The sequence below is a fragment of the Dendrobium catenatum genome, unplaced genomic scaffold, assembly GCF_001605985.2.
Source record: "Dendrobium catenatum unplaced genomic scaffold, ASM160598v2 fragScaff_scaffold_1007, whole genome shotgun sequence".
Classification (NCBI taxonomy): Eukaryota; Viridiplantae; Streptophyta; class Magnoliopsida; order Asparagales; family Orchidaceae; genus Dendrobium; species Dendrobium catenatum.
The window spans coordinates 53,169-75,877 of NW_021319469.1; the positions used below are offsets into that span (position 1 = coordinate 53,169).

General features: G+C 33.5%; 1 protein-coding gene across 1 annotated transcript; it reads right to left on the minus strand.

Moving 5' to 3' along the window:
• Positions 1–2,897: 2,897 nt before the first annotated feature.
• LOC110109763 (cationic peroxidase 1) lies at positions 2,898–20,792 on the minus strand. Its single transcript, XM_028697820.1, has 5 exons — positions 20,693–20,792; positions 7,417–7,697; positions 5,118–5,309; positions 3,954–4,119; positions 2,898–3,476 (listed from the first exon to the last, which is right to left on the minus strand). Exons 1-5 carry the CDS (start codon positions 20,790–20,792, stop codon positions 3,091–3,093), a joined length of 1,125 nt encoding a protein of 374 aa, XP_028553653.1. The 3' UTR covers positions 2,898–3,090.
• Between the last annotated feature and the right edge of the window lie 1,917 nt (positions 20,793–22,709).

The window sequence follows — 22,709 nt, forward strand, 5'->3', positions numbered from 1 at the left end:
AGCTACAATCAAAAAAGAAAACCAAAAAACCTATGAGCCGGTGGATCCTTTTCCTACGATTACAAAAAGAATCTAAGTAATAGCTCGGGCTGTGAGTAAACAGCACCCAAAAAAGGAAGAGTAGAGAAATATCCTTCGGCACGATCTTCCTATAAAAAAAATTGAAAATAACAGAAAAAGTAATACAACAAACAAACTAATATTACCTTACTGTCGTTTAAGCTCCTAATATCAAGATCCATGCAAGGCAATCTCCAAAAGAGGAAGTGAGAAATGTAATAGATAACATAAACATAGTACCTAGTAGTATCTCTGTTAGCCCAAAAAATAGTATGATTATGAATGATCTGCAGAGAACAGAGAAACTCACTGGAAATCCAACCAGTGCAAGTAACAATCTTCCCAACACAAATGCTCACACATAAGGACTTCCTCCAAAAATAACCACCCCAGCGCATAGACAAAGCATACCACAAAACATAATACCAATCAAAATTACACCAACCAGCCATGGTCCAACCAGCCATTGTGTTATGAAAAATAAAAACCAGAGAAAACAACCTATCACTGGACAAGCAGATAAAAAGGTTCTCAATCCCGTACTGGAAGCCTAGACAAAACTGCATAGAATACTTATATTTGAGAAATTGAAAGCATGGAACAAAGCATAAGCGGACAGACATAATAACCCCCCCCCCCCCCCCCGGACAGACATAATAATCCTCCCAGGAAAATCAAACTCAGACGAGACAAAAACAGAACAGCCAAAGATACATAGAGGCACACCATGTAAGCAGGCTACCAAAAACACAAAAACACAACGGGTCAACCATGACGAATGTAAGGGACGAGCCCCAATTTATCAAGCATGAGCATGCCTTTAAGAGGAGAGGGAAGGTTAATAATAGGTAATTCTTGATAATACTCATTACTAGAGCCCAAGTTAGCCAACCAATTCGCACAAGCATTGCCTTCCCGGTAAATATGGGATATGGTAAAATTAAAACTAGTAAGTAACAGTTTAATTCTCCGAATAATGTAAAATTCGTTAGTATAAACAGTATTAGTAGCAGATATAGCTTGAATAGCAAGTTTAGAATCAACTTCAATATGCACATTCTGAATACCCAATTCCAAACATATCTTTAATCTTTGGGTTATACCCAAAATCTCAGCAGTTAACACAGATTTAGTAGACAGAGGCCCAGCAAAAATAGCAATAGGATTACCAATAGAATTACGGATAATACCACCCATACTTGCAGTAGTCTTCCCAACAGAACCATCCGTATTTAATTTAACGTAAGGAGTAGCAAGTTTAAGCCAATTCACAATATGATCCACCTTAGTAACATTAGCAACATTGATATCAATACCAAAATAGCTATCCAACCGATTACAGCTCTTAAATTTTTTTGAGAAAGGAGATTAACAGCAATTAAACACAACACCTTATTCCTCACATTGTTAATGATCTGATTGGCCCAAATTTTAATATTATTGTGTTTAGAATCATTCCTAGCTTTCCAAATATACCAAATAACAAAAATGGGAATTAAATAGAAAATATGCCCTTTACCTTTAGAAAACCAGATACCGAGAATTTCCTGAAAACTGCAATGTTTACTAAAGTTAACAAAATCAGCTAGGTTGAAAAAATGGCACCAAACCCTTCTAGCAATCATACTATTAACAAAAACATGTTGAACACTCTCAATGTTGAAGCAACATTGAAATTTAGAAGCAAATAAAAACCTTTCTTATAGAGATTGATATCCACGGGCAAATACTCTTTAAGGCACCTCCAAGTGAGCAAAGAGTAAGATAAAGGAATCGTGTTATGCCACAAGGAGCCAAATATGTGAGAGGCATCACCTTTAATACAAATATCCTCCCAAACTTTTTTAATACTAAACTTACCAGTGGCCGAAAGATTAAAGAATATGTTATCTTGGTTTTACACATTTAAAGGAATACTAACAATTTTCTCAACAATAAAGTTAGGAACCTCTTCACAGAGTTTAGCATGGTTCCAATCCCCATTAATAAAAAACTCTTTCACTCTGGTATTAATATAAGTATGGGAATTAAGATGAGTATCAATCGAAGAACACCCCATCCAATTATCTTGCCAAAAAGACACATCCCCATTACCAATCCCCCATTGAATAAATTTCTCGGCCTCCCATTTGATTTTACAAAGTGTTTTCCAAACAAAGGAGTCAGTATTTTTAAAATGACAGACAAGAGGGTTAAGATCCTTACAATACCTAACTTTCAAGAATTGAGCCCATAAACTCTTATTAGATCTAAACCCAAACCAAAATTTATGAGAAAAAAACATGCACCGTATCAGAAATGGACTTACCTCCAAGAGAACCTTCTTTAAAAACCCCGCAAATTTTTTTCCAACTAGCCCAATTAATGCAAGATTTATTATTGTTGGCACCCCAAAAAAACTTGTTTATTATTTTCTTCATTCTCAAACAAACCGTAGACGGGGGCTGTAAAGTATGAAAAAGATATATAGGTATCGAATTCAGAACACTTTTATTTAAAGTTAATCTACCACCAAAAGAAAGAAAATTAGAGGACCAAGTAAAGAATTTTCTTTGAAATATAGAAAAAATGTTTTCAAAAAGAGAGGTCCTCTTTCTGCCCTTAAAAAGAGGAGTCCCAAGATACTTAATGGGCAAAGAAGAAGAGCTAAACCCACACACTCTTTTAATTCTATCATGCCTACTATTGTTAACAGAATTGCTAGTAATAAAATTACTTTTGTCCCTTTATATATATATATATATATATGAAACTCATAATTTTTTTTTCATGTTTAAGCCAACAAAGGATGTTATTAACAAACCTGATTGAAAATAGATTATATATAAACTCTTTATTGCTTTGCACTACCAGTGACAAAACAGCCATCACTATACTCCTTGTACACTAAGCCACAACTTAATGGCCTTAACAAATTAAAACTGATAACATAACAAAGGAACATATAGCATTGATGTAGTAGATAGCTAATAATCCAACATTGTTACATTTATATATATTATTTAAAACATTCATGATTCAACATACTAGCTAGTTAATCTTTCTGCAACTAATCCTGATCTCCCCTTGTGTGCCTGTGAGAGGATTCAAATCCCCCATATTGATGATTGCCGCAGCAAAGTCAGTAGAGAACTGATCAGAATTTGTTGTGTAGGATTTCACTTGAGAGTCTGTAGATCCTCCATTAAAGAGCTGCTGATCTGAGTGTAAAAGACCCTTGTTGTTAACTAAATTCACATAGTAGTTGTTGTCGAACGTAGTTGGAGTCTGGACGTCGAGATCTGAGAAATTATCGTCTCCTCCAACACTTGGGCAGTTGGCTTGTAACGAGCTGGCGTATGAAGAGTCTATGTTTGTTTCATTGTAGATTCGGTTGCGAAATGTAACGCATCTTGCCTGACCAATTGTGTGAGCTCCTGCGTATAATTTTTTTTGTATTAGGATATTTTGATAAAAATTAGCTAAAATGAGTCTTAAGCTAAATCTAGCTTAAATCCAACCTGAAACAAGATACGAAATAAAAAAAAATAAAAAATAAAAAAATAAAAATAAAAAATAATAAAATAATAAAAAAGATACCAAATAATCTTTATGATTTTGATTGGGATGACTTTCTTAGTGTTTCTTAATATAAACATTATAATTATTTTACTAAAAACTGAGTTTAAAATTAAAGCAATAAAAAAGCCATTTCAAACAAAGCCCAAATCTAAAAAAAATTCAGATAAGTTGATAAAATTTAATTAAATTTAATTTATCAGATCAATAAAGCTTCGAAATTTAATATCTTCGAAATTTATTAAAATTGAATTTATATGATTTAACAAATTCTATTTGTAGCCAAATTAACTTCCCTAAACTAAGAGTAGAAGTGTAGTTGTAAAAACTAGTACCTGAGAGGGCGATGAGGTCCGTAGTGGAGAGGCCTTTGTTGGAAAAAGCTGTGATGAGAGCACTCAAGTCAAGATTTGGACCAGGAAGATCACTATTGGCCGTGCTGAGACTTGCTGTAGTTGAGTCTCTTCTCCCAAGCTTCACCGTCCATGAAGGCCCCCCCAACTGGAAAATAATATAGTTGCATGCATTAATTAATAATTTTATAATTAGATAGAATATTGATCTGTTCAAAAAAATATATTCAACTTTCAAATTTAATAGGGATTCAATCAATTTAATTTTTTGTTAAAATTAATCAAAATTATGAAAATAATATAATATAACATTTTAAATAGCATCGATCATTCAGTAATAATAAGTTGCTAATTTTCTCTTAATAATCTCCCTAAGGTATGACTCTCTTCAACTCTCTCTCTCTCTCTCTCTCTCTGAGTGTGTATGTAAAATTTGATAACAACAATATTAATGATTAGCTACATTAAAATTGTTGGTGGCCTGTTGATTTTCTAGGCGTTGTTTCTCCTCCTTTAGTTCCTAAGGGTTTGTTTTATTTTGTTGGGTTGATTGTTAGTCTTTTCTCTTGGGTGTTGGTTGTCGGGTTCTGTTGTTTGAGTTATATGCATCCTTTTATTTTTTTGGATGTTCTTGCAGCTTAACTTCTTGTTGTTCTTCTTTTGTTTGTTTGTTGATGTTGTTTCGCCTCTTATTGGTGTTTGTTGTGGTGGTATTGTGTTGTTATTTTATTGGGTGTTTCGTAACTTATCTCTTTGTTTTGTAGGTGTAATGCTTTTTGTTATATTCTGTGCTTCCTCTTTCATTTTTGCAAATTATCAGATTAATTCTGAATGCTGATTAATATATTCAAGTTTGGGCTTTAATTATTGGGTTTTTGGTTGCTTGGTTTCTTATTTTTTGTTTCTTATTGTAATTAGATATGGATCTTTAAACTGTTAAGTTTTCTTTCCTCTTTTGATTGTAGCTCATTGAGCATATAGTGAGTGGTGGAATTTTCTAAGGACTTGTAATCTTTTTCTTAAAAAGACTAACTACATTAAATCAATAATCTAATAATTTAAATAAATTATGCATGATTTGTTGATCTTAAATAATTGAGAAAGCCATTGACTAATCATGAAATAAAGCTTGGTTAATTTTCTTACAGCAACAACGGAGTCACGAGCAGCTACAGCAAGAATATCAGCACAAGAAACTATCTGAGTGCAGACAGCCTCGACCTGTGACTTTATGCTATCGATCACATCGAAACCTCTCAGTGAATTTTTGTTTGGAAAAGCTGTTTTCTCTCCAGTAAAATTGGCCGTATCATCGAGCAAAACTGAGCCATCACAACCCTGTTAAGCCATCACATTAAATCACTTTAATTTGCTGATAACTTTCATCAAATAGTATCTTGCACTAAGATGGTGAAATTATATTAAATGGGCAGTACTTAATTATGCTAGGCTTCAACTTTATAGGTAGCATGTATTAATGATCTAAAATACAAAAAAATAAAATAAAATTGGGATTATACAATTATCATTTCGTTTGGGACCGTTTTCTAACTTTTTTTTAATGCTGTTTTTTAGTACAAATTTTTTAAATTAGAAATTTATATTAGAAAACTGCTTTAGAAAACAAGAAAAAATTATTCCAAATAAAATCTAAAATCTGCTAATAATGAGTTTGAAAATAATTAAATTAAGATATTATAGGTGTAATCAATTAAAATTTATATTGGTTTTACAATAAATTTAAAAATTTAGAAATCTATATTGACCGTTGTTTTATCAAAATTTTCTATTTTTTCTATTTTTAGCCACTTTTATTTACCAAATAATTATGAGATTATAATATCTATAACTAAAATTAATTTGCTGCCAATATTTTAAAAAATTAATAAAAAATATAAGTCATATAATTAGCAATTTGTTTCCTCGATGAAAATATCATGTGCCTATTGTATGAATAAACATAATAATTTTGTTATTACTATTAAGGGGCGGATCCACTATAAGCCCAGGGGGACAATTGCCACCCCCCTTAAAAAAATAATTATATGATTCTTCAGGTAATTTGTTCTTATTCATAAATTTTTTAGTCTTTATTATAGAGATTTTTTGGCAATTGCTTCCCCTAAAAGTTTTCAAATACTATGGTTTTTAGGCAATTGCCCCAACACAATACAAGAGTGTTTAGGCAATTGCCTCCGGAAACCCTCGTAGGGGCATTTGCCCCTTGACCCCGCGACCTGACCAGTCAAGTCGAATCCTGCAAGGGAGCGTTGACTTCTTGGACCCCTGACATATCTGCGAAGCATACAACGATCAAGGATATGAACAAATAAGGCTAAAGGAGCAGTGCCCCCGAAACAAATTTTGATTGTAAAGATATTTATGAAAAAAAAAAAAAAACTCTAAACTTTTACTTATAAGTTTGCCCTACCTAAAAATTAAGACTTGTTCCACCCTTGATTAAGATCTGATTTTTTGGATACTTCATCAATTTTTATTCATTTACACAAAACTATTTCTTAAATTTTTAATCGCTTTTGATCACTAAGCTTCATTTAAGAGAGAGATTATTAAGTGTAGAATTCAGACACAGCTTGCATTCGGATTCAAATAAGATCAGGCCACGTCGCCTGTACATAGGCTTTGTATAAATTGTAAAGGATGTACATGTGATGTTTACTATTCTGATTGGGATTCAGTCGCTGTGTAGACTCCGTACATAATATTTTTTTCTTTTAATGACTGTGTAAGAGCTATATTTATTTCTAATCTGCTTCACATTTCCTTAAAGATTATGATATAAAATTATCATGTTGTATATTAGTAAATATAAAGTATAGCTAATAGATATGTAAATGCATAAGAAGTTTATGATATATATATATATATATATATATATATATATATGTATTTATATAACAAAGAGAAACTAATTAGCGAAAAATGTTTTATAGCTGAACTAAAACTTGCATTAACAAAAATAAAATAATAATAATATCAAATAGTAATAATAATAAAATAAATTTTTAATATAATATTGATTTTAGTAATAAAAAGGAGAATAATCATATAAGTTATGTTGAACCTAGACTCTAACTTAGAAAAAATAATAATAAATTAGCTAAATGTTATCTAACTCAAAGAAAAATAATAATCAGCCAAAATTTTGCCAAAAAACACATTAAGGGCCAACTAAAAAGGTTTTATTGTGCTGAAAGTAGCTTACTTGTAATTAATTAAAAAAAAATCCATGCTATAACTATATTTTGAAGATTAATGTCTAATCATATCAATGGAAATCTTATTTGTCGATCGAACAACTGCATCTAGTGTTCAAGTAAATTTTTCCAACTATACTCTAGTAGCTGGTATGCAAACCGTTAGTGTTAAATTCATAAAATGCTAAGTTTCTACTTATAATTAAGTAGATAATAGCTATTAGAACATGCACAATATCTTCGTCCCTCCGTAGGATCTTACCAAGAAGACGAGGTGCAAGGTCTAGGCCTCTACGGCATCGATTTAATAGAAACCCCACAGCAGTAATGCATTCGCCGCCAATAAGTCCAGGTAAGTATTGGACTGAACAAGCAGACCGGAGGTAGGGAATGCGAATGGTGAAGAACAAGGAAGCGACGGCGAAGCGAGAAGGCTGCGAAAACGAAGGCTCTTCAACGTCGGATGCTTGAGAGTTTGAGAGATGCGATTCACAACTCGCAAGACTGGCTGGATGTCGGGATGGGCAGGCATGCACAGAAAGGGCAAAAATTATTTTTTAGAGGGGGCAGAATTCCAAAAAAGGCCATATAGGACATTAAATTTTCTTTTTTTTTTGAGAGTGGGCATTTGCCCACCCTGAGCTGGCCGGGGATCCGCCTTTGCGTGAGTTGGTAAGATGCAATTGATTTGTATTTAATTAGTTTTAATCATTTTTTTATTTTAAAAAATGGACGATCTTTAAATGTAGAATACTTGTCAGGATGCATGCATGTTGGAAGCCTCATTCTAGAGAAAAAAAAAGGCTAAGAACTACGGTCTGAATGAGTTCAACCGGCTCGTTTATTGTAAAAGAGAGAAAATGTTTACGATTCAAATTTTTATTATAATAAAACGATAACAAAAATGAAAAAGGAAAGAGAAAATAATAAAAATTTACTTTTTAGAAGAAACTGCAAAATATTTTATTAACATTTTAAATGACTTTGTAATCATAATTATAAATGCTAATATATGCATTTTATATTAATTTTTTTCTTAAGCAAGTAGGCTCACAAGCTTAGGAGTTGAGTTGGGGCGGGCTTTAATTTGACTTGTTAGCTCATTAAATTTAGCTCAAGAACCATTTATTATGTTAAGTCTCACGAGTCCACATGAATCATTCACGAATTACATATAAAAAAGGGTGTGAATATCCTTGCTAGACTCCAATGTGATGTAGAAGTATATGCTACGTACCTTTGAAAAAAAAAATGATTTTGTATCTTAACATTTTGCTCGTTTGTCATAAATTTCAAAGCTACGTCGGAGTATTGTGCGTTGGTGTGAAGAGAATCTTAAGCCTGTCAAATAAAGTGGGTGCTACGTCGGCTCTTTCTGCTAATTTGGTTGTACATGGATGCAGTCTTCTACTTACATTTTACCATTTCAACTTTAAAGAAAATAAAAAATAAAAAACTCAAAGTAAATTGCTTGGAGCCCACAAAATTTTTTTTTTGGCAGTATAAGAAGACTTCTTTCAATTCTTCTACTGTGATATTGCTAGTAATAGTTGGAGAATTATGATAGAAATTGTAAGTGGAGGATAAAGGATAAGAGTGAAAGAATTTTATATTAAGGAAAAAAAGAAGAAATACTCAAAATTTGTATTGAATTATTTTCCCTCAAGTTTAGCTTGAATAAATGGCTAGGTATAAAGCCTATTTATACTATTTCATGGAAGATTCTATATCCAGCTACTATATAGCTCACTTTAGCTATGATTTTAAAATAATATATATATATATTCATTACCAAAAAGTAGAGCTATCATAGCGCAAATTTTGACATATCCTGACGATTATAACCGTCACTTTTTTCTTTGCAACAGTTTTAAAACTAATGCACCCCTGCTGCAATTGCAATGCGCTGCAATGACAGCCTATAGCGGTTTAAAGACTGGTGAGGTAAATTTGACGAAGTGCTATATTTAACAACAGTAATAACCAGTGCAAACGTATAGATTTGCAGCGATCATAACCACCATAAATCTAAAAAATATAAACTAATTTCTAGAATTGTGGCAGTTGTAACCGCTACATATATGATACGTTGTGGCGGTTATAAATGCTACAAACATTCAAGAAAAAATTTTTAAATGCAGAACCAGAATGACCACTACAATCTCATATGCACATCAACCAAATCTGGTGTACATAAAGCTACCATTATATGGGCTCCAAAAATTCGGCCCCAGCCTCCGCACGATATGCTTATTCTTTTCGGGGGAGTTTTAATAGAATTAAATTTCAGGGTAAATTTTGGAAGGTAGATGGTTTTATAGATAAGGCACTACCTAGATTTTACCCTCATTTTGCGAGGACTTTATGTTTGAGTTCTGTTTCATATAGGTGCAAGCCCCTATAGTTAATTACCCCTCCCAGTAACGAGAGAGAACTTTTGATTAAGGCTAGCTGTCTATAAGATAAGTTGTATTCATAAATACATGATATCAGGCATATAGTAGCAGCATGGACAATGGATATTTGAAGATTTGGGTTGAGATATTTGAGAAGTTTGATATTTAAAATTAAAAAAATTTTACCATCTTACACTTAAAGCGGATGGTGAGGGAATGGATGATGTACCCGATCAAGATCCTAAGGTTCCATCATCTCGGGCCATCATAGCCCCTAGTCTACTTAGTCTGAGGAGTTAGTCGACCCAACCTGATAGAAGGATCCTTATTGGCAGCCATGAGTTGCTTCGTTCAAGGGTACCTTGTAGACATGCGTTGAATATTTATCTAAGGGGACAAATTTTAATCTTCCTTAGCTAACAAAGGGCTTTATGCCCTTTCGATCATATCCTTTTGATTCATGTCTCAAATATTTCATGTCATTAAAGAACATATTGGCTCTGGTCATAACAAATATTTCATAGTTCCATTTGGTAGCAAAATATCTCGGTTCAAAGGGCCCTGGGTCATAATCTTTTATCCTGTGATGCTATTTGGCGGCAAAACTGTCGGTCAGAGGACACGTACCACGTCCTTATAGATAGGAGATTATTTTAGAATGGATTCTAGTGATATTTTTGATTTGGTATTTGACTCTATGTGAGCTAAAGTTATATTCAAAATTTTCCACTTGGTAAATTGTTGCGGAGGGTGGATGGATTTTTATTTTTAAGTGTTGATGGATTATTTCAATTTTAAATATCTTAGAATTTGATATTTTTGGATTTTTGTGGATATTTGGGTGGAGTTTTGGAAGGCATTTGAAAGCATTTGTGAACCCCTCCAATTAAGAAAAGCATTAATACGATCATCATCATGGTGTTTAGGGTCACTTCCATTTCATGACTAAACCTTGTCGACTTTATCAATTCACTGATAGAAGATTGAGTTTGTCATAGGCTGTGCATTTATTAGTTAATTCTCATTATTATAGGCCTTAAAGGCCTAATATGAATGCATTAAGATAAATGTACCAGTCGTCGCAACAATATGTTTATTTGATAGTTTGAACCCTATCGACTCTTATTAATCCACATAGAAGGATCATGTTCAAACTTGAATTCACTTATTGACCCGCATAACATCTTAGATGTCACGTGTATACTTATAACATGCTTGTTGGGGCCCACACAAGTTTTAAGATTGCATTTATCTGTTTTGTGTGCGTTTGGAATGTCTGAAAGGTCTTTTATGGCAGCCTGTAAAAATTTGCAGTTGATGTTGTCACTTTGTATTTTGCTTGTAAACAACATATTAGGTGTAGAACAGATTTCCTATAATAGCTCGTAGGAGCTTACATTCGTCTCATTTATTATGCATTTCTCTGTGATTTTGGCCCTCACAATACCTCCAATACTACCATAACATTCACTATCTGTTGATGCCCATCACTTGTAAGTATGTTATTACAATTGTGGCCAACTCCTTGCATACACTTCAAGCTTCATTATGTATATTAAGTTGTCATGTACATCATATGTTTGAACTTTCAACTCGCAAGGGATATATGTGTATACTTGCTACAGTATTATTATGGGCGTCGTGAACAACTATTATAGACTTATATACTCACGATATCCATTATAGAGACATTATTAGATTTATAAACTTTTCTCATAAACCTATCAACTGATTTGTAAGGGCTTAACACATTCGCCTTTATTTTGATTTTGTCCACAAAGCATCAATGTAGTCAATATATGCCCTTTGTACTTGCTATATGCGGCCTTCCAATGTTCATAAGGAACTAATACATTTAACTAATCTTGGATGATGATCGAAGAAGACGACTTGGATCCTTGCTTGGAGCAACCTTTGTGAAACCCCTCACAAACTCCCCCTCATAAGATCCTCTCTCTCTCCCTTTCCCTCCCTCTCCTCTAGGCTCTCTAAGGTCAAGACAATAGCAAAAGATAATTTTTAGGGTAGAACAAGAGCTCTTAAATAGAAGAGTTTTGGAATAACTCTTAATTTAAACAATCCGGCTTTATCGTTCAGGATGATTTAAATATCATCCTGTACGATCAGTGCAAATTAAGCTCAATCAGTCAGGACAATTAGGGGCGATCAGAAGGTTTTTGTTCATATCGTCTAAGCCGTTAGTATATCGTCCTATACGATTAGAACAACAAATTGGTGAATATCATCAAGACAATCGCACTGAATGGATATCTAGAAGATTGGAAAATAGTTTGATTATCTAGGCTGATTTTACGATCGTCCTAGATGATTAGTTGAAATCCATGAAAATTATCCAAAGCATCGCCCTGAATAGAAGGTGGCTGATGTTGATCATCCAGGAATAACTAAGGTTTTTTGAACTGATAGTCCTGGATGATCCTGTGATCATCCAGGATAATTTGATCGAGCAATCAAACCTTAATTATTTTTCTTAATTACTCGATTAATTTAGGCATAATTATGTTGTATCATTCACAACGATGTCCAAAAATAAACTATACATAAATAAATCTAGCAGCTGATTCTTTTTTATTTGAGCATATCATCCTGGACGATACAAATATCGTCCAAGACGATGTGCTTAATGATAGCTTCCTTAAGTAAGATGTCCTAATTAGGGTTTCTATTTTTAATATATCATCTAGGCCAATTTGTGGATTGTCCCGAACAATGTGACCAAAAATAGAGAACTCTAAAAAAAGAAAGAAATTTTTCCCTATGTGTGTGTATGCAAGGTTACTTAATATCAAAAACTACATCATTTATAATAGACTCAAGAAAGGAAAAAGTTTACAAACTGACTTAGACTTAGTCTATCCAATCTTCAGCTGGTTCAGATTTAAGTTTGATCTTATAGAACTGAAATATTAGTAAACAAGACAGTCGTAGAGAAACAAAAGTGTTTGCTATCATAAAAATTATACTCCCTGAAACCAGATTCTCAACAGTCTTGTATTCACCTAAAATTTCGCAGCCTCCTATCATCTCCCCCATTTATGGGTAACTACGGAAAACTGGGCTTCCCGCAACGCTAGAGAAAAGCATGAATGGTAGGTGTCCTTGGACACAATGGCTATGGCAACTCCACCATGCTAGAGAAAGACATGTATGGGTCTTTGGTACCTATTACAAAAGAAAAGCAATTATTTTCATGCAGGTACAAAACTGCATATGGGTACTTAAAAGTTGTCCCCACCACGCTATAAAAAGTATGTATAGGGCCTACCAGCCTCATCGTAGGTGTCGCACCATGTCTCTTTCTACCATACTAGAGAAAAGCGTGTATGGGTACTTTGCCGACTCGACACGAATGTAGAATGCAATATTTTGAGTTTAGAAAGTTATATCTTTGCAACCAACGAGGTGGAGGGTATGAAAATTGAGATAACATTTTTTTATATTTTTCTTTAAAATTATAATTAATCTTTAATTAATAATAATTAATTATGATTATTAGTTTAAGAATAAGTTTTATTAAAATATTAATTATAATGAATTTATTTAATTATAATAATTTTTTAAATTAATATTAATTATAATTAATCATAGTTTAAGTTTAATTAAGCTATGATTAATTTATGATTAATTGTAGATATTATAATCAATTAAAATTAACATAATTAAAACAATCTAATTATAATTAATATTAAAATACTTAATAATAATTAATTATAAACCTAAAGAAAAAAAAATTAAAAAATAATTATAAAATTTAAATTTTTTGATTAATTATGCTTTATTTAAAAAAAAAAGTGTTTATTTGGGTTCATAAATTAATACAAAGATTTGAACAAGGGTTTTAGGCAGCTTTTAATTAATAATTTATTGGTATTTGAATGTAAAATAAAGAGAATTAAGTAGGATTTAAGCTAAATCTCCTTTTTGAAATTAAGGATTTAAGTCTTGTTAAATCTTTCGGTGAATTAAATCATTTCGCTTTCCTTCTTCATGCCGTAAATTTTAGGATTAATAAATTATTCAAATTCAACGGATTACAGGAATTTGGCCAAAAGGCACTCAAAATAAGAGAGTTACCTTCATATGTAGCTTCTGTCACTACTTTCAAACAGATAAAAAGGGAAGGTCATCAAAGGAGATGAAGTTAGTTTAATACAGGTATGGAAAAACTCTCTCTCTCTCTCTCTCTCTCTCTCCCTCCCTCTCTCTCTCTCTCTCTCTCTCTCTCTCTCTCTCTCTCTCTCTCTCTCTCTTTCTATTTATCTATCTATCTATCTAACTCTGCGAACTAGATGGATCGGGCAAGAAAAGGATAGGGAAGGCGGGCTACTAGGTCTCAGTTTTACAGAGGCTTTGACGATATCGAGTATAGGTTTCAGATAGAGATGGGTCGATGTCGATCTGTGGAGGGACTTTTCTTCCTAAAAAGTGAACTCTATTTTGCTCAAAATATAATTTATGCTGATAGCACATTCAATTTATGGAGGATCATTTACATTCTTCCCTCCTTTAGCTATATTTTGGTAAAAAAAATTTAAATATTTATTTGAAGATCTCGACATGCATTGTAATGTTGTCCCAAATAAATTTTTAAAATGCCCCCAGTTTTTAAGGACACTTATAGATATTATTTAGGGTTTCTTTTTGTAGCTTTAGCTTTCCTGAGATTTTGGTTCCTTCTTCCTTATGCTTTATGCGATGAACATTGATGAAAAGCTACCTGATCTATCACTACTAACTTGTTAGGAGATTTATGTACCTTCAGCCCTATACTTTTAGCTTTAATGGGCTTAGTAAAGGGGTGAATGTCAGTGATCTAAACCCTTTAGGTTTATACTAGGTTGATTGCAAAAGATCATTGGTCTAGAGCTTTTGCATAGCATACTTATTGATGATGAAATCCTCTTAGTTTAGTTGTGGGTCTCTGAAAGGATTCTGCTTATGGGATTCGAATGCAAAGAGTATGATCGCACTATCCCGTAGGACAAAATAATCGTAGGCCTTTATACTCGAAACAGGCAGGCCGACAGAAGAGCAGATGAAGTTATACATATGATTAGCCATTGAAGATAGTGGCTTTCACCTATACACATCGATGGATAATAATATGTATAACCCAAAATTCACGAGATTTCCTCCATTCGATACATCAGCTCGAATGGGGTTTATTTGATTTGGGGATCGGTCTCCCACGGGCACAAGTCCCCATGGTTAATTACATCCTAGGCCTTGACCTAAAAAAACTCTTGATTAAAGGTGTTGTATTATTCTTTCGTAATTTGGTGCATAGATTAAGTTCCTAAGTTCTATTATAGAGAAAATAAACTATTCTCTTTATACTTAATGATGATTAAACTTTTTAAATGAATAAATATGTGATTAAGATTTTGAGTTTAAAAGATCAAAGATCGAATTACTTTCCTAGAAAAAAATGACAGGTTTAAAACACATCAGAAGTGAAAAGACACACAAAGGGGTATACAACCTGGGCTTATGCATGCTTGGAGTGAGCTGCCAGCTAACATCCTAAGCACAACCAATCATCATATATGTATACAAGATAGGAAGTCTCTATCTTAATGAACCAAGGATTTGTAGTTCAAAAGTTTTAAATCAGGGACTATTTAATATGCAAAAGAATATACCTAGCATCATATATGATGCATGAAATAGATACATAAGTAAATGTTCCTTATATTTACTGAAAGATAAGATGACATTTTCACTTGAGTAATACTAATGTAACACATGCATGTAAGTAAGGTGCACTATAGAGTAAAATGTATAAAAATGCATGCATGAAATTTAGAGTAAAGAAAAAATAAATAAATAAACCAAGGGTATCCTCCATACAAGGTACCCACATCACATCAAAATAGAAAATCATCCTAACGGTGCCCACTTCATATGGAAAAATAATGATGCTCATGGCACAAATAGGTGGCCTACACTACAGGCCTAAAATGACCCTAATGGTCTCTAGGGCTCACAGAAGGTGGGGGTATCATACCTAAAACCAAAAGAAAATGGAACATCCTAGCGATGCCCAGTTTATGTGGGAAAAATAACGATGCATATAGCACAAATAGGTGGGCCTATACTATAGGCCTAAGGTGATCATAATTGTATCTAGGGCTCACATAAGAGGGGGGCAAGCTTTGACCTATAAGGCTGAAGCTTTGTTAGTGCACTAACCTATGTCCAACTATCTAAACATGCTATAATATATATTAAACTAAAAACTATTAACAAAATGTGTGTGATTTGTAACAGTTTTGATATATAATTAGGAGTTTTCTTTACAAGTTGTAAGGATTATACCTGATTGTGGCGCGACCACTTAAGAATGTCAAGCGAGCAAATTATCCACTCATTCTCAACCATACAAGATCCAATGTACCTTGCAAGACAAAAAAAAATACACAAATGAGCGTAGATTCCATTCTGGAAAGAAATGCAGGTAAATAAAAATATAACTAATAATAAGTTTAAGATTAGCATTTATAAAACATGTGTATGTTATGGCTAGAACATAAAATAATCTAGTAATTCTTCTAATTTGGTAAGAGTAATTGACATTGAATAACAAAACAAAATATTGGCCTAACCTAGAGCTAGAAGTCATGTCATAATAAATAAGTCTAGGTGTGTGTAATAGTCTGTGTGGTCTTGGGTATGTCTAATGTAGGTTGATTTAGTTGAAGTTGTTTGTGTTTTGATTTGTTAAAGGTTAAGGGAGAAATTTTAATTTAAGTTTAAATATTAATATTTTAAGATTGATTTTAAGAATTTTAATTTAATGTTTAGTTTATTACCACCTTTATTTCTCACAGAGGACTTGAGATTTATTTCACCCTCCTTGGGGCTAACTTAATAGCCTCGTAGGCTTAGGTTACACAGTGGTAACCAATTTTATTGAATTATTTCAGTTGGTTATAAATTAAAAAGAAAGTTGAATTAAGTAACTTATTATCAATTAAGATTTGATTGAAATCATTAATAATCAATTAATTTTAAAGTTTTAACACTCCATTGAGTCCATTTATGACATTGTGCCACAAGACTCAAAAAAACAGGCCTCTTTAAGACACTTAGCCCCACAGCCCGGAGTAGTCAATCAAATAAACTTCATCTTTAGAGTGGTTGTTATGTATTAAGGGATTTGTTGATTGGTTTTAAAAAACTTGCTTTATGTTTGATTTTTTAGAAGTCTTTTAGCCAAGCAAATTTTAGTTTAAATATGTCCTCCTAATTTAGTCTATATCTTTTAAGTTTTGGGTTGGTTAGAGATCAATTAATGGATTTGTTAAACATGATTTAAATTTTGTACTTTAGTGATTAAATAAGTTAATAATGGTTTGATTTAAAGTTAAGTGTTTTAATGCATTTTAAGAATTTAATTATGAATGGTTTTATTTGTTGATTATTATTGGATTAAGGCACACTAATCCTTGGAAAATCTGTCACTAAGTTTTTTATGTTTAACGTCTTTATCCTATAGGAAGCATGCATCATAAGTTTATGTTATCTAAGACTTAGTCCTTTTTTTTGTCCTTAGGTATCACTAGTGTTATAGGGGACAAAAGAAAGTTCATTTCTAACCCTCTGGACATTCATACGTATATCAATAAGTTCAAGAATCTATGAATAAAATAAGATAATAAGAAAAAAAGTAATATAAAGACGAGAGGTAAAGATAAAGATGACAAAATGCCAAAAAGAACGAATGAAAATCAAAATAATAAATGGAATGTAGGCATTTTTGTTATTGGACATGCTTCTTCGAAGCCAAGCATGTCTCTAAAATGCCCCTCACTCCAATTCAATGTAATATGAATAGGAAAGAAGGTATTTTGATACCATTTGCTATACCCACATTCCAAACAAAGCACTCGAGGAAAACATGACTCAATTACGTATACTATCTTCTAAATAAAGCTTAAAATGACAAAGGGGAAACAAGCTCCCAAAACTAAAACCAAAATAAGCTTTCTTTCCAACCGCCATATTCATTCAAACTCAATTCTAGAAGCATGCACAAAGAGAAGAAAACTCACGTATGAAATATCATTTTGTTCTAAAAAGACAATAAAGAGTCTTCCAACACGAAGCTAATCGCAAAGCTTTAAATCCCAAAACTTGACTTATGAAACTTTCCAAATGAAACGACATATAAAACCCTTCTAAAAAAGAGAGCAATCTACAAAAACTTTTTCCAAAAAAAAAAAAATGATCGAGTGCTTCTTATGTTTGGCGTGGGGTTAATTCATGAAAATCTTCTAACAAGAAGGCTTCATGAAGCACTCTATTATAAAACATTCACAAAGAACATAATAGAACTTCTCGAGGAAAAACAATTCACGAAGCCTTTCGTAAAGCTTCCAACAATAAAGGAAATCATGAAACTCTCCAACGTAATACAAGCCATAAAATTTTTCAATATAAAGAGAATCATAAAGACTTTCCAACATAAAATCTCTTGTAAGACATTCCATCCCAAAGATAGCTCATGAAGTTTTTCGATACAAAGCCAATACACTTTCAACTTTGCAAATACCTTACTACATCTCATCTCAAAACATAAGTAGTATCAGAAAAATAGAGAAAGAGATGAAATAGTAGAAGGAGAAGAGAGAGGGGTAGGGAGGATAAGAGACTTAACGCATTCTTGCCAAAATTCTATCTTTCCAACAACCACCCAATAAACCCAAATAAGTTCAAATCTCCAACATACTCCACTCTCCAAAATTTCACAAAGCACTTCAAATGACTATTCAATCTTACTTATGCAAAGAGATGATACATCATTCTTCTTCCCAACACAAACCACAATCATAAAATAGTACAATCTAATCATTCTCCTGAACATTCATGAAACCTGCCAACCATCTCCAAAACACCACCATATTAAGTCCATACATATTTTCATAAAGAAACATAGAATGACATGGATATTCTTTAACACAACAATTACACAAGGCACTAAAGATTTAGCATATATATATATATATATATATTATTATTATATATATATATAATATTATATATATATATTATTATAATTCATATATAAACTATACATCAAAAACATATAATCCAAGAGTCAAATGAAACCTCCAATGCACTTGTTCCAAACACAATCAATATACACATAGAGTGAAACAAATATCTTTTATGCGAGTAACTTTTATAGCCTGTAACTTTGATAATCAACTCCATTCTTCCAAAAAATGCAAGCACAATGGTATTTAGTTCAATAGCTAATTCATCCATAATTTATAATAGCCACGTGTGCCGAAATGAAACATGAGAATATTTAACTCTGAAAGTTCGTTAGGGATCTTAAGCCCTAAACGTAGTCAAGCTAACCAAAGAGGGGGGGGGGTGAATTGGTATTTTAAAATTTCTTTTCACAAAGAATGAAAATCACATAAACCAAAATCACAACCACAAAAATAAATGTGCGGAAATAAAAGTGTGGAAGCAGAAAACAAGAAATAGGAATTTATAGTGGTTCGGTCAACTCGGACCTACGTCCACTCCCCGTGAGCGCCCTCTGAGTATTGATTTACAAAAGTGGACTCTCCTTTACCCCCCACAGCTAAGGCGGAGAAGCCTTTACAAAGCACCTCCTTTTTGCCACCCCGCGTAAGAACAGAGAACCTACCTCCTTTTGCTTCCTCCTGAAGCTGGCAGAGAACCACAACCAAAAGCTAACTCCTTACCTCTACCGACCATTCCACGGACGAGAACTTATAGACGAAGAAGAAGCAGAGTGATCCTTGAAGAACCCTTGTGAATCCCTCACAAGCTCCCCTCACAAGAATCCTCTCTCTCTCCCTCTCTCTCTTTCTCTCCTCAAGGTCCTTCTTAGGTCAAGGCAGCAGCCCAAAGGTCCTGTTGCAACCCATGACCTGAGTTTGAGATTTTGATGATGCCAAATAATGAGTGTTTGGAACAACTATTCATTGAATATTATTTTAATTTGCTATCTTGTCCTTGAGTTCTAACATTTCAGGAAGATCACAAGTGACTCAGGACGAAAGGAAGACTCAAGACGGGTAGATTAGGAGTATAAGTCAAACATTGTATTTTTCATATTATTTTATTTTATTTTATTGAGTCTGGCACAAAATGCATTAAGAGTAAGAGCCAACATGCACACACACAGGGGAAGGGTTTATTTTTAAATGCAAAATGTCATAGAAATTCTTCTCTGTAGATCGTATTGTACGATTTTAATTAATCGTACCGTTACGATCAGAGCTATGTGGACGATTCTGTGAATTTAAGATCGTACTGTACGAATATATTCGTACTGTACGATATGTTCAGATCCAAACCCTAGCCATAGTTTAATTTGAGTAAGTTGATTTTGCGCCGTTCGTACTCGTACGTCGATCTATTTTTTAATACTTACTTAAATTAACCCGTAATTAGTGCATGAAATCCAGGCCTAATTTAATTTTGACGTCGTACTATACGAACCAGATCTACCATATGATGAACAGAGACGAAGTTTGATCACCCGGATATCGTTCCTGGATGATCTCTTGGTTTTTGTCACATACGTACTGTACGATAGTAATCGCTACCATACAATGAACAGAGATGGACATATGATCTTCCAGGACCATCGTCCTGTACTAATAGTATTTTTGTTGGATCGTACCGTATGATATTATATCGTACAGTACAAATTGTTTTAAACTGTTCGTTACATCTTCGTACAGGACGGACGTCTATTTATGAAGATCGTACTGCTCTACAATGTTGAATCGTACTGTACGAACAATAACGACTCTTTTGAATCAAGGTTTTTGGAGCCCTTTTTAGATGTCAATCAAGTTCCTTTTCAGTAAGATTATAGAGGAGGTGAACGTGGTTAGAGAGAATTCCAAGGGAGAGAGCTCTAGAAAAATTCTTGAGGGTTGAGAGAGGAAGGAGGAGGTGAGCGTTGTGGGGAGAAGAGGTGTGAGGGAGATCACGACGGTTGGCTCTCAAAGCTTGTTGCATCTTGCTCCTCCTGTGTCCCTAGAAGGATTTGAGGGAGGATCTCCAAGGAAAAGTCGCTCGTCTACATCTTTACCTGCAAGTTCTCTGCCGGTCGCCAGGAGGGCGAAACAGAGTTTCGGCACTCCGCCACGCCGGGTTGGTGAAGGAGGTTTTGTAAAGGCTCTCTCCGCCATGCCGCGAGGGGGGGCAAAAAGGAGAAACTATTTGGATAGGGGAAAATCCCTGAGTGGAGGACTCGCGGGGAGTGGACGTAGGTCATATTTTGACCAACCACATATAAAATTCTGGTGTATTTTTTTCCTTATCGTTGTTTTTACTTTTTACTTGCTATTAATTTTCATAACTATGGATGGGTGAATTTTGTTGGAAGAAACTTGCATTAAAGATTTGTTATTAAAATTTCAAAACAACAAAAATATAGAATCATTGTTTAGGGTTACTTTTATTAAGAAAAAGACTCTTTTTAACAATTCACCCCCCATCTTCGTCGTTTTTAGTGATTTTCAATTGTGTAATCAGAGTGTGTTTTTTCAAAAATAGTATTTTAGACAAACTTTGAAAAATAGATCTATGTCGAAATTTTGGGTAATCGTACACTGCGGAGGGGTTATTAATTAACTTCTGTCCACCCACTTTTATGATTAACATAACCGTTGATTTTATTATGAAATTAGAATGTCTACATTTATTTCGCAATCTATAGGACTACCGGCATGTGGATGTTTAGTAAATGATGAGTTTATGTTTGCACCAGTTTTAAATTATTGTAATGTTTTGAAAACTTGTTACCGTTTATTGAATGGAGAGATGAGGATAGGGAGTTACCAACTGAATGCTAAGTGCTTAAACTGTTTTTTTGTGCATTTGAAATCTGGAGGAACTATATGAGAGTATTCTACGTTTGTGCTTCTAGTAAGGAGACTTATTGGATAGACTGTGCAGTTACATCGAAGGAACAAACGAAAGTTAAAAGCAGTCTAGGGATTAAATATTCTAACTGCTATCTATATATGAATTACTTCCGTTATGAAACATCTTGCGAAATAATTTCCTGAACATGTACACTTGTTCACCCAAATTGGACATCCCTTGCATGCCATTAGGTAGAGAAATTTCAATTTTGAGAAAAATGAATAAAATTCATAGATGCTTAACCTAGATTCCTATGTGCTTAAGTGTTTATATTCTTACTACTATACTCGAGTCCAAAAGATCTTAATGTTTATTCTATGATTAACCTCCCCTTGGGTCACTCATTGCTAACTAGCAAGGAGTGACCAAAGGAAAGTGATGCAGGTGAAAAAGAAAAAGGAGCGGACGGTGGCTTAGAAAGGCTAGCAACTCAGAAAGTTGAAAGCTCTGCAGGGGACACAGATGATGGGATTACATTTGATGACCCGAACAGTCAAAAACTTTCACCTGAAGAGAAAAAAAAAGCGTCATCAGAAACAGCTGGAATAAAAAGGTAAGAGCTCAAGGTCCAATAGGTTTTCATCTTTGATTACAATCTGTTTTGAATGCAGGAAGCAGGTCACCTTCGAGCGATTCGCCCAATCTGAAGAGCCAACCAGGGCTTAAGGGAAGGTGATGAGAAAGCCAACATACAAGAAGGGAAATATGAGGACACAAAAAGCTTTTTGGGCCCGACTCTGCCTCAGAATCGTCAGAGGAAGAAGCAGATGGAGGAGTAACTAATTTGTGGGTCTTATGCGCTAACGATAACCTTGATCAATCCGGATCAAGAAAGAGGTATGTCAACTCTCATAATGATGGAATTACTGCTATATTCTGCGAATATTTCATAACTGTATAGCGAAACTGAAAAAAATTGCATTAGCTAAACTTAAATATTGAATTTAGTTCTTTACAAATTTGAGCATTTGCTAACTTAGTTAAAGAAAATTCCGATTTAGATAAAGATCACATGTTACTTCCTTGATGACGTTCATGGATGCATTAAATAAGAAAGCATATTGAACTAATTTGAAGCGCATGATTCCTTTGAAAACCATCGCATATTGAACTAGAGTAGGAGTTGAAAACTAACGACACTTGCATTAGAAGTAGATCATAGTGAGCACTTGCTATTA

What these genes read in the sequence shown, in the direction of transcription:
- LOC110109763 (XM_028697820.1), bottom strand. Translation starts at nt 20,792, where the DNA reads ATGGCGGAGAGAGCCTTTACAAAACCTCCTTCACCAACCCGGCGTGGC. An exon ending in GACCGGCAGAGAACTTGCAG is followed by an intron (nt 7,698 to 20,692) that starts GTAAAGATGTAG and finishes CCCGACATCCAG; the next exon opens with CCAGTCTTGCGAGTTGTGAA. An exon ending in GGGACGAAGATATTGTGCAT is followed by an intron (nt 5,310 to 7,416) that starts GTTCTAATAGCT and finishes ATGGCTTAACAG; the next exon opens with GGTTGTGATGGCTCAGTTTT.